This window comes from Hemiscyllium ocellatum, chromosome 32, assembly GCF_020745735.1.
Source record: "Hemiscyllium ocellatum isolate sHemOce1 chromosome 32, sHemOce1.pat.X.cur, whole genome shotgun sequence".
NCBI classification, from domain to species: Eukaryota; Metazoa; Chordata; class Chondrichthyes; order Orectolobiformes; family Hemiscylliidae; genus Hemiscyllium; species Hemiscyllium ocellatum.
This window is the reverse complement of record NC_083432.1, coordinates 7186444-7199501: the sequence shown is the minus strand read 5'-3', so window position 1 is coordinate 7199501 and position 13058 is coordinate 7186444. Positions and strand designations below refer to the sequence as shown.

Genomic DNA, 13058 nt, shown 5'->3' with positions numbered 1-13058 from the left:
AGGCTACACACTAACGCACTGACTGGGTAACAGTGAAAAGTGAGGTTTATAACCTCATTACACTGCAGCTCAGGATCAATGTTTACTCCTCAAAGTATTTCATTGGACCCTCTTTGTTTTCACACTCCATTTTGACTGGGATAAGAAAAGTTTTATTTGCTTGCAACTGAGAGTCGGGAGTGTAGAATTTGCAAATGTTAATGACAGCCACACTTTGAACCTTTTAGAACACAATTTAAAGTTGAACAGTGGGATGCTGGAAAAGCACAGTCGGTCAGGCAGCATCCAAGGAGCAGGAGAGTCAATATTTTGAGCATAAACCTTCATTGGGAATGAGGGGGTAGCCCAAAGGGGCTGGAAGATAAATGGGAGGGAGTTGGGGTGGGGGGAAGGTAGCTGGGAATGCGATAAATAGATGGGGGTGGGGAGTGATGGTGATAGGAGTGGAGGGTGGAGCGGATAGGTGGAAAGGAAGGTGGACAGGTAGGACAATTCAAGAGGGTGGTGACGAGTTGGAGGGTTGGATCTGGGATAAGGTGGGGGAGAGGGGAAATGAGGAAACTGGAGAAATCCACATTGATCCCGTGTAGTTGGAGGTCCCAAGACAGAAGATCTATTTGAGGGAAGATGTAATGGCATTGTTTGTTGTTCAGAGGAGGTTCACCAGATTGATCCCAGAGATGGGGGGTTTGTAGAATAAAGAGAGATTGAACAGTTTAGGCCTATATTCTCTGGAACTTAGAAGAATGAGGGGAGATCAAGTTGCAGTATTCAGTGTCCAACATTAACCCTTTCACAACCTTGTACAACAGTGCTAACTGTCATTATTTGGACCTGATTAGCAACTATCCTTCAGAGTAAGTTGTTTTGGTGAAACAGTTCAGGACATCCTAGATGGAGTAAGACACAAAATAAATATAGGTTCCTTCTCAATCAACTCAGAGCAAGGACCTGACTGTCTCTGACAAAGGAATGATGGATCTTAAACAATGATGATCATTTAACGGCATAATCTCAACCAGAACCTGGTTGATGGTCAGGTTACACCAGACACCTAAATCCTTCAAGTCACCAATTTAAGGGAGAGATAGATTAACAATCAACAGAGGCTGGACACTGAGGCTGGGGCTTTGGTATTGGTTTAAATAAACTTTCACACCCAGATCTGCCTGGCCCCTCCCCTGACATGGGGGCTGGATTTTCTGAGAAGTGTCAATCTTGTAGGAGAAAGTGAGGACTGCAGAGGCTGGAGATCAGAGCTGAAAATGTGTTGCTGGAAAAGCGCAGCAGGTCAGGCAGCATCCAAGGAGCAGGAGAATCGATGTTTCGGGCATGAGCCCTTCTTCAGGAATCAATCTTGGCCAATTTTTACACAAGCAGAGAGCTCCACATTCCGATCCGGTGGCGGCTCCTGTCGAAATGGTTCCGATCTGACAGTCCTTCTCTTGCACAGAGGAAGAGGAAGGCAAACCAAACTCCCATTTCACAGCACTCAGCTGCCACCTTCTACAATCTAAAGGTACAGACTCACAGCCACTTGGGCAGCTGCTGTCAAACTGCACATATGGATGATAAGAGTGCTGTTAGGCTGCTGAAGAGTAGAGTGCCAGGTGGGTGGGATATCAGGGAGTAAGGTAAGTAGGTCCCTGCTGGGAAGGGTGCCTGTTGAAGAAGGGGTAGTGTGCAAGGGATAGGGTACCAGGTGGGTACAGCATTGGGTGCCATGTGGGTCGGCCACCAAGTGGGAAGAGGTTTGGGTGCCAACTGTGGGTGCCAAGGTGGCAAGGTAAGTGACTTAGGGCAGGTCAAGATGGGTGGGAGAAATTGGCTCTGGTGGCTGTCAGGCCAGGGATACTTGGATCAGGTCTGGAGTCACGGGTCGGGCGTGAGACTTGTGCTCCAGTAATTGCCGCTCCCCTAACCAAGCTGTTCCAAACTGGATGTGGGAGGTGCCCAGGTACGTTCTGCACACAAAAAGCAGAAGAAATCCAACCCAGCCAATTACTCCTCCATCAGTCTGCTTCCGATGATGAGTAAAGTGGTGGAAGGTGTCATCAACAGTGCTACCAAGCAGCACCTGCTCAGCAATAACCTACTCAGTGATGCCCAGCTTGGGTTCCACCAGGGTCACTCAGCTCCTGACCTTCTCACAGCCTTGGTTCAAACATGGACAAAAGCGCTGAGTTCCAGAGGGGAGGGGAGAGTGACAATCCTTGACATCAAAGCTCCATTTGAACGAGTGTGGCATCAAGGAGCCCTAACAAAACTGGAATCAACTGAAATTGGGGAAGACTCTCCAGGAGTTGGAGTTGTATTTGGCAGGTAGGGACATGGTTGTGATTTCTGGCGATAAGTCATTTCAGCCCCAGGACTGCAGGAGTTCCTCAGAGGAGCATCCTAGACCCAACCATTTTCAGCTGCTTCATCAATGACCTTCCCTCCAGAATTAGGTCAAAGCAGACACTGATGATTGCACAATGTCCATCAGCATTTGCGACTCATTAGATACTGAAGCATTCCACGTTCAAATGCAACAAGACCTAGACAATATTCAAGCCTGGACTGACAAGTGGCAAGTAACATTTGTGCTACACAAATGCCAAGCAATGACCATCTCCAACAAGAGAATCCAAATATCTCCACTGGACATTTAATAGCGTTGCTGTCACTGAATCCACTGAGCAAAAACTGAACTGGATTGGCCATATAAATACAGTGGCTGCAATAGCAGGTCAGACTCCAGGAATCCTGTGGTGAGTAACCTATCTCCCATCTCCTTAGTAACATCTACAAAGTACAAGCTGGGAGTTTGATGGAATATTTCCCAATTGCCTGGATAAGTGCAGTTCAAGTTACACTGCAGATATTCACCGAGACCCCTTCTAAATCCACAATCTCTATCACCTGGAAGAACAAGGGCAGCAGATAAATGGGAACATATTTGCCTGCAAATTCTCCCCAAAAACACACACTGTCTGGATTTGGAAATATGTGGAGTTTGCACATTCTCCCGTAAAGAAACCCTGCAGAGAGGTCCTGGAGCAGAGATGCCTTAACTCCAGAAATCACAATCATGTTCCTACATGCCAAGTACAACTCCAGCTCCTGCAAGGGTTTCTTCTGGGTGCTCCAGTTTCCTCCCACAGTCCAAATATGTACAGGTTAGGTGGATTAGCTGTTCTAAATTGCCTGTAGTGTCCAGGGATGTGTAAGTTTGGTGGATTAGCCATGGGAAATGCAGGGTTACAGGGAAAGGGTGGGAGAAGGGGGGAAATCTGGGTGGGATGCTCTTCAGAGAGTCTGTGTGGACTTGTTGGGCCGAATGGCCAGTTACCACACTGCAGGTGATTCTATAAGAAAAATAAAATGCTGTTTCTTTTCTGTGTTGAAATCTTGGAACTATGTTCCTAATAGCAGTGTGGGTGTGCCTACACCTTAAGGATTCAAGGTGATTATTATCACCACCTTCTTCACGGTAATTAGGAATGGGCAATAAATGCTGACCCAAGCAGCGACACCCATATACTTTAAAATAATGAATGGTGCCATCCACCAGGGGGCAGTCTGTTTGCAGCCATGCTCTGATGGGAGAACAATCGCAGAATGATGAGCCATGGTGTTGCAGACAGAAGACATCCAGCCCACATGTCCCTTGTAGCTCTTGGAGCAGTTTAAATTAGTGACAATCTCCTGCCCCTTCACTTTGCTGGAGGTTTACGAGAGAGGGACAACTAAGCTTTTCAGACTGACATTTGTGCAGATTTATTCGTCCCCAAGTGAGAACTAGGATCTCACGGGAACATCAGAAAAACCAGACCTATTTGTGGTTTCCTGGTTTCGGGGAAAGCAGACTCTGCAGAGGGGAACTAGAACAGGAATAAAGTAAACGCTTTTAGAAACACAACACAAAAACTACTAAAGGTCAACACCTTATTCATTATCAACTTTCCACACACAAAAAAAACACCATTCCCAGTTTGGGCAGATAATTCACAGCAGGGTTACTGACTAGAACAATTTCCAGAGGATATTTCAGAGCACTTTCTCAGATACAGAAATAACCCAGGCTCCTAAACGTATACCAGGCCAATGTCAACAAAAGCAGGGCTTAGGCTGGGTCCCTCGTCAATTGACGGAAATATCTGAAAGATACAGAAATTCAACTCAAGCTCTAATAACTGATTACTGGATTTTTTTTTCTCTTACCGACAACTTCTCACACCTCCCCTGACATTTTACAGTGTTGGCTGCTGCTCAAGGGAGGCACTTTCAGCTTCGCGTCAAATGATTATGGTTCAAAGTTCGGATGAGTAACTAATCTGAGGCCCAGTCTACTTTCTCAGAATGGTGTTAAATATCTTTAGGCTGTCACTTCAACTAAGAGCAGGGAAATTCTCGCTGATGTCCTGACACATAATTGTCCCTTAGCCTCACTAAAGATGGGTTGAAGGGTGTTTAACTCACTGCTCTCTCAGGTCTTGGTTGGTTTAAGTCCATTTTGTTAAGAATGACCACATTTCAAAACTATTTCATTGGTGTAAAAAAACTGGACTTCCCTTAGGTTGTGAACAGTGGTATATAAATGCACATACTTTACACCATACATCAGAATCGTTGAATAGTTTCAACATAAGAGGCCATTCAGCCTCTCGTGCCTGTTACAGCTCTCTGCAGGAGCAACTAGTGAGTCCCACGTCTCCGTCTTCCTTCAGCAGCTCTAGAATACTTTCTCTTTGGATAATTATGCAATTTGTCTTAAAAAGCTATGATTGAATTCGCCACCACCACTCTCCCAGAGAGGGCATTTGTGACAACTTTTGACCTGGAAGCAATGCAGTCAAGAAAATTTTTAATTTACTTAAAATGCCCATGGAATCTGTAACTGTTTTAGAAAATGTTTGAAAGAAATTACTTAAGAATCTGCATCAATTGTAAAAGTTGATTTTTTTTCTTCAACAATAAGAAATAATGGTCTAGGTAGTGTGGTGACCCTTGACCTAAACTGAAGGCAGTACCACAGGTGAAACTGCACGTGGCTATACTCAGAGAAGAGACAAAGAAACTACTGTCATAAAGAAGAGGAAGCTGGTAGCAGAAGGAAATCAGCACACACAAATGCAGACAAAGTTAAAGAAAGGACAGAAAGAATAACCCATTGAATGTTCTGTGAGCGAGGTTGCAAATCTCTCTCAAGAAGGAGGTCAGGTTTTCTGTTTGGCAAAAAGGAGGCGAAAAGCCACTTTGTGAACTAGCTAAAATGGCAAGACCTGGGACGTTGTGAATGGCTCAGAGACACTTTAAAGTCAGGTATTTTACCAAGAATGATCAAAGCACAAACTGGGATTTGGCTGTACCACCAGCGCTGCTGTGATCTGAGGGAGAGAGGGTTTGTAGAAGTGTGATTTATAGATATTAACCACACACCTGCGAGATTTCACCTTGAGAGTGAAATCTGTTGAACCATATGTAGTTCAATTTATCACTTGCTGCATTAATGAAAAATAAACACAATCCTACAATCTTCCTGACATACCCTGTGAATAACAGAGAGCACATTGTGTAATTGTGAAGTGCCTAGGCTGTTCTTGGTGCATTAAATATTTATTGTTAAGTTTACTTTCTAATTTGCAGAATCACTTGCATGTTTATTGATGTTTATTTTTTGAGTGGTTCTGATTAGTGTTAAAGGTAAATGCCATAAAAATTGGAAATTTATAATGGTAATTAGGTCAGATATTTGGGGGCATTCAGTAAATTTGATTATGTTGGTTTCTACATTTGTGATCCTTACTACTTATTGTGTAAAAACCCTTGTCCTCATGTCATCTTTTATTTTGCCTTCATATCATATTGGTGTCTTCTGGTTTCCAGTCTTCTCATCAATGGGAACAGTTTCTCCCTCTTTACTTTGTCCAGATTCTTCATGATTTTGAATAACTTGCTCCAATCTTCTCTTGAGCTTCTTCTCTAATAAGAACAATCCCCTCTTCCCCAGCCGTGCCACATAACTGTGACATCTTCATCCCTGGAAACAGATCTTCACCGAACTCTTCCCAAACTCTTCAGATCCTTGCTAAAGTATGTTCCTGCTCACAATCATGTACAACACAAATATATACACACACACAAAACACCTGTAACACATAAACATGTACTTACACCTCACATGCAACATACATGAACTCTTACTCAAACATGCACATTCACAGAAGCACATATATGCGGTGATTGTAACTATTAATTGATCAGTGATGGTAGGACCATTCCACACTGATTATCAAGTAGCTACCATCTGTTATTTTCTGTAACCAAGCCCCTCTTACCACTGAGGTAAAAGTCGATAGGGTTGTACATGACAAATAACCATGTTTTGTGATTCTTCTGCAGGAAGAGAGTATTGCTGCCAAAAGGTGCTATTTGATTGGCTCTGCATGCTATTTCAGATGGAGATTAAAAATCAATTATAATGCTATGGGTCTGGAGCCATATGTACACCAGACCAGGTAAGCACGGCACGTTTGCTCCCCTAAAGAATATTGATGAACTAAATGGATGCTTTAGACAAACAACTTCTTCTTATTTCAAATATTTTATCTAATTCAAATTCTGACATGATAGGATTTGAACTCATGTTTCCCAAAGCATTAGCTTATGCCTCTTGATTATTAATTCACTGACAACACCATTACATACCGCTTCCCCTAAATCTGTCCAAACCAATGTTTTGTCTTGACTGGGACAATAATGAGCTTTTCACTTATGGGGACATGCCTAATTCGGATCTTTTGTATCGTTACCTGGTAAACCCAACTGGATATCCATTCCATTTAACTATTATAGAAACTTTACAAAATAACTGATGAGAGGGTGAGTGAGAGTTAAACTCATCTTATTTGGAGTTGTAGTGAATGGCAGAATCATTATCCGTGGTCTCTCCAGCTGTGGTCCTGCCCAAAGATCTTGTTACCTTTTTGGTTTTTTCTCCATTGTTCATACTCTCATCCTCTTCATCCTCCGGTGTTTCCTCCTGATCCACCGAGGGACCAGAGATATCAAACCTTTTCCCTTTTATCAGGATTTTGCCTTTGAGTTTCTGCAAAAGAAAGGCAGAGGATTGTAGCTCTTGAAATTTGCAGGTGTGTTCAAATTGCATGCTCGGATAGGTGTTATGAAAGTTGAGAACAGAATACTATGCTGTAGGCAACAGTTGATGCCTACTGCAAAGAAATTATGGGACTAGGTTGGGTTGGGATATCTGGTCGGCATGGATGGGTTGGACTGAAGGGTCTGTTTCCATGCTGTACATCTCTATGACTCTATTTCACCAAATTCATTTACACAGGATTAATGGGATAATAATTCTATTCCAGTTCAACTTTATTTGGCATTCACAAGGGGCCATAATTTTAAGGTGATTGGAGGAAGGTTTAGGGGAGATGTCAGAGGTATGTCCTTCACTCGGAGAGTGGTGGGTGTGTGGAATGCACTGCCAGCAGTGGTAGTAGAGTCAGAGACATTAAAGCGACTTTTGGGTTGGCACATGGAAGATACTACAATGAAGAGTATGTAGGTTAGTCTGATTTTAGAATAGAAGGTCAGCACAACATTGAGGGCCATAGGGCCTCTGCTGTGCTGTACTGTTCTATGTTCTATGTATCGGGCCTTAAAGTGGGTTTTAACATCATTTTTGTGAGTCAATTGAGAAATGCTCAGTCTAGTTTGATCTCTAGTCTCAATTCAATGAGTTTTCACAATTAAACAATTTAGCTTAACTGATTAATGACCAGACATCTTTACATTTCTATAGTGCCTTAGAATTGCTGACTCTGTTATAATATGGGAAATACAACAATAACTTTAGCACAGCAGGATCCCACAACCAGCAATGAGGTAACAGCCAGATGACCTGAAATATTTCCATGGCAATGCCTCTACTAATCAGCACGTCTCACAAAGTATAAGGTGTTGTTTTCCTTTACTTTGGGATTTCTTGTGAATTGTTCTGCTGGGTGGAAGGCTCAAAATGTTGATAAAATGTCTTTATGCAGGTAGAACTTGGATTAGTGATGCTGGCTGGGACACTGGAAATAACTACCTGTTCTTATCTGGAACAGTGTCAAAAGATTTTTTTTAATGGGTTCCTGGGAGAACCTATCAGACTCTTTGCCCCATGATGAAATGGCTTGGTCATCACGATTAAATGGATTGTGTTCCAACATTAAACAGCTTGGGTGCTTTTTACTCTTGATTGACCCTCAAGACCGACACATCTGGATGAAATCTGCTGAGCTCCTCCTCAGCATCACGGCCCCATGTGGTATAGGTAGGTCTGGCCCCAGTAAAATTATGGCATCAGATGCGAAGGGGGGAGGATTTAGCAGAAGCTGCCACTCCTCACCTTGGCCCTCTTTGTTCTCGAGCTTCCTGTGCTCCTGTGACAGTGGTCTTCCAATCAGAGACAGCACAGAGAAAGGCCCTTCGGCCCGTCACATTGGCATCAATCAAGAACAACCACCTAACTATTCTAATTCCATTTTCCAACACTTGTGTCATTGCCTTGTATGCCTTGCCGTTGCAAATGCCCATTAAAAATATTTTTAAAATGATATGAGTGTTACTGTCTCGACCACCTGTTGAATTCCACATTCCCATCCTCTGGATGAAAAAGTTTTTCCTCACATTTTCTCTAAACGTCCTGCCCTTTGCCTTAAAGCTATGCCACGGTCAATGACTCCTCCATCAAGGAGTCTTCCTGTCTGCCTTATCTCTGCCCCTCATTATTTTATATATCTCTCTAATACATTCCCTCTCAATCTCCTCTGCTCCAAAGAAAACAATCCCAGTCTGTCCTATCTCTCTTTATCACTAAACTCTCCAGCCGAGGCAACATCCTGTGAATCTCCTCTGCACCTTCCTATAACGTGGATTCCAGAACAGCACACAACACTCTAACTGTGACCTAACCAACATTTTACACAGTCCCGGCATAACCTCCCTGCACTTAGAGTATACACCTTGGTCAAGTATACCATATGCCTCCTTAGCCACTTTATCCACCTTCCCAGGGTGTTTCTTAGAGTTGTAAGTGAACCTGGGCAGTGATGTTATTTAAATACTTGCGTTGGTGCCCATACCAGTGGAGATCAGTTGAGACACCCTGCCAGACTTAAACCATGCCATGTCTTACAGTCAATTCATCATAAAACTGTCATTCGCCAACACACTGACAGGGCCAAAGGAAATACAAGGGAAATTATTTCACACTTTCACGGAGAATATGGTAGTTAGCCTTCAAAAGGATTAATTACTTACTTTTCTACCCAGTTGACCCTTTATTGAAGCCTGGATCATTGCCAGGAAATACTTTCAGAATGGACCCCATGAGATACTGTGTGGTCTAGGAACCCTCTCCTGACATTCAGATCAAGTGGTCCAGCCTGTGAGACACCTCAATGTAGCTGTACAGGGTCTTGCTGACAGTCGAGAGTGTGGTGCTGGAAAAGCACAGCTGGTCAGGGGAGCAACTGAGGAGCAGGAGAATCGACATTTCAGACATAAGCCCTTCATCAGGAATCATCAGGCTTATGCCCAAAACGTTGATTCTCCTGATCCTCAGCTGCTGCCTGACCTGCTGTGCTTTTCCAGCACCACACTCTCGACTCTGATCTCCAGCATCTGCAGTCGTCACCTTCTCCTAGGGCTTTGGTAAGACCACGGCTGGAGTATTATGTGCAGTTTTGGACCACTCATCTGAGGAAGAATGTTTTGGCTATGGAGGGAATGCAGCGAAGGCTGACCAGACTGATACCTATGGTTGGCAGGACTGACATACTGGATTGGGTAGGACTACCTTCACTGGTTTTGAAAAATGAGACAGGGTTTCATAGGAACCTATAAAGCTCTATCAGGATTAGACAGGTTAAACATAGGAAGAATGTTCCCAATCACTGGGAAGTCCAAAATCAGTAGACTGTTTAGGATTAAAATGAGGAGAAATTTCTTCACCCAGAGTGATGAGCCTATGGAATTCTTTGCAACAGAAAGTGAGTGAGGCCAGAACATTGAAGATTTCAAGGAATTAGGGATCGTTCTTACAGCCAAAGGGATAAAAGGAAAGTGGAACAGGGTCCGATGATATTGAGTGACACAACAGGCTCGAAGGGGTGAACGGCCTGTTCCCATTTCCTTTTGCAGCAAACTTTATTAACCTTATTAACCAGCACGCTGGATAAACTAGCAAAAATAATAATTACCTCAATCTGCAGTAATGTCCAAGTATTGCTGGAAATAAACAGTTTTTTTTGTATATCCCCCTGCATTAGGATTCTATTACTTACTGTGTGTTTTTATATTGATTTTAGGAGGTGTGCTGATGTTCTTATGTAGGTTTTTGGAGGGATGTTGATGTCTGAAACCTTCACTTGGTCAGGGTTTGCTGCATTTATGTGTCCCTCTTGATCATCCTGAATATTTGACCTACCAGCATACTGGTTAATGAAACATTTGCAGTACCATGTTTCTATCAGACATGTACAGCCCACAGCACATAAACCCTTCAGTTCTAAATGACCCATCATATTCCCCACCCCCCATTCCACTTCACTCCTCACCAACACACATCCCATCACCCATCCAGGCCAAACAAGCCCTTTGTTACCCAATTGGATAATCTGTTAAAACATGTAGGGGCTTTACTTAAGAGTAAAAGCAAATTACTGCGGGTGCTGGAATCTGAAACCAGAAGAGAAAATGCTGGCAAATCTCAGCAGGTCTGGCAGCATCTGTAAGGAGAGAAAAGAGCTGATGTTTCGAGCCTAACTGACCCTTTGTCAAAGTGGACCTGCTGAGATTTTCCAGCATTTTCTCTTTTGGCTTTACTTAAGAGTCTTGTCTTGAGCCTCACATTAGGACTGGCCAAGGTCTGAGTGTCAGGCAGGGCACCAATGGAACTGCAGCCCAGCAAGGAGCAGGAACACTGACCTTACTATGCCCCCTCTTGGGTAACTGCGTGACACCAGTGACCACCCTATTACTGCCCTGAAGACACCAGTGCACAATTCGGTGACTTTATAGGGGTTTATGAAACCATGAGGAGTAAATAAACAAAGCCTTTTCCCAGGGGTGGGGGGAGTCCAGAAGTAGAGTGCATAGGTTTAGGGTGAGAGGGGAAAGATTTAAAAGGGACCTAGGGGCAAATTTTTCACACAGAGGGTCGTGCGTGTACAGAACAAGCTGCCAGAGGGAGTGGTAGAGGCTGGTACAATTACAGCATTTAAAAGGCATCTGGATGGAGACATGAATAGGAAGGATTTATGGGCCAAGTGCTGGCAAATGGGGCTAGATTAGGTTCGGATATCTGGTCGGCATGGATGAGTTGGACTAAAGGGTCTGTATCTGTGCTGTACATCTAAGACTCTGTGGTCCTTGTATGCTTTGAGATATGAGGGAAGAGTGAACTGACTGAAATGTTTTAATGGAAATCTGGTACAAGTCACAGGTTTAATATTTCACCCGTTTCAGAGGTGCTATGCAGTGTGAAAGCTGAAACTTAGTCATATTCTATCTTAGAGTGGAATGGTGGAAATATAATGTTTCATTCCTGTGCACGCTATTGCCACTTGAATAGAAGTTCAGGTTAGAGTCATCATGATGGAATTTGCAAAGTTAGCTGTCTGAAATATTTTCGTTAAATGTCCCAGCAATCGCAATGTGGTTCCCACAAATCTTAGGCATTGAGTGTACCAATCAGTTCCTGCGCACTGTTTGATCTGTCTGATTGGTTAGATTCCCTACAGTGTGGAAACAGGCCCTTTGGCCCAACCAGTCCACACCGACCCTCCGAAGAGTAACCCACCCAGACCCATTTTCCTTCTGACTAATGCACCTAACATTATGGGCAATTTAACATGGTCAATTCACCTGGCCTGCACATCTTTGGACTGTGAGAGGAAACCAGAGCACCCAGAGGAAAACCCACATAGACACGGGGAGAACGTGCAAATTCCACACATGGTCGCCTGAGGCTGGAATCAAACCTGGGACCCTGGTGCTGTGAGGCAGCAGTGCTAACCACTGAGCCATAATGCTGCTCATTGTCTGCCGCACTGGGTCTGAATTATTCTCATCAAGGCTATGAATCTGTGACTGACAGTGTGTCAGCCAGGAAACAGATTCAGGAATCTCAGAGAATTCAAAGGAGCACAGAAACCGGCTTCTGTCTGTGCTGGTTCATTGAAGGAGGTGTCCAATTGTTTGTTTTAATTCACTCACCAGCTCTGTGCGTTGCTGGCTGGGCCAGCTACTACTGCATGTCCTGGAGGAAAAAGGGGTGTTGAGTTGCCTTTTGAACCTCTGCAGACCACGTGCTGTGGAAATGGATTCCTCTTTCTAACTGATAAATTTGTGCAGCATGTACCAAGAGACCTGGCATGCTTTGTTGAGCTGCAGTCCCATCTGAACTGTCCACTCCAGCCTGTGGTTCTTCAACGCCACGAATTGTAACTGGAGCTGAATTTACTCTCCTTCAAAATCAGGATATAGACAGGATGGTTAACACAGTGTTTCACACGCTTGCCTTCATTACTCAGTCCTTTGAGTATAGGAGTTGGGACATTATGTTGAGGTTGTACAGAACATTAGTGAGGCCTCGTCTGGATTACTGTGTCCACTTCTGGTCGCCCAGTTATAGGAAGAATATTATTAAGCTGGAAAGGGTTCAGAAGAGATTTACCAGGATGTTGCTGGGAATGGAAAGTTTGAGTTATAAAGACAGGCTGGATAGGCTGGGACTTTTTTCACTGGAGTGTAGGAGGTTGAGAGGTGACCTGACAGAAGTTTATAGCGTTGATGGGAGTTACCTTTTCCCTAAGATGGGGAACTTCAAGAATAGGGGCACATTTTTAAGGAGAGAGAGAGAGATTTAAAAAAAGAAAAAGTTGTGGGCGGCACGGTGGCACAGTGGTTAGCACTGCTGCCTCACAGCGCCTGAGACCCGGGTTCAATTCCCGACTCAGGCGACTGACTGTGTGGAGTTTGCACATTCTCCCCGTGTCTGCGTG

The 13058-nt window shown here is 43.9% G+C and overlaps 1 protein-coding gene across 1 annotated transcript in view; it reads right to left on the bottom strand.

Annotated features, from left to right (window-relative positions):
• Positions 1–13058, bottom strand: part of LOC132830693 (1-phosphatidylinositol 4,5-bisphosphate phosphodiesterase delta-3-like) — a 178907-nt gene that overhangs the window by 26396 nt on the left and 139453 nt on the right. Inside the window, exon 9 of the mRNA XM_060848503.1 lies at positions 6968–7093. Within this exon, the coding sequence (XP_060704486.1) occupies positions 6968–7093 (126 nt within the window). The remainder of the gene's footprint in view (positions 1–6967; positions 7094–13058) is intronic.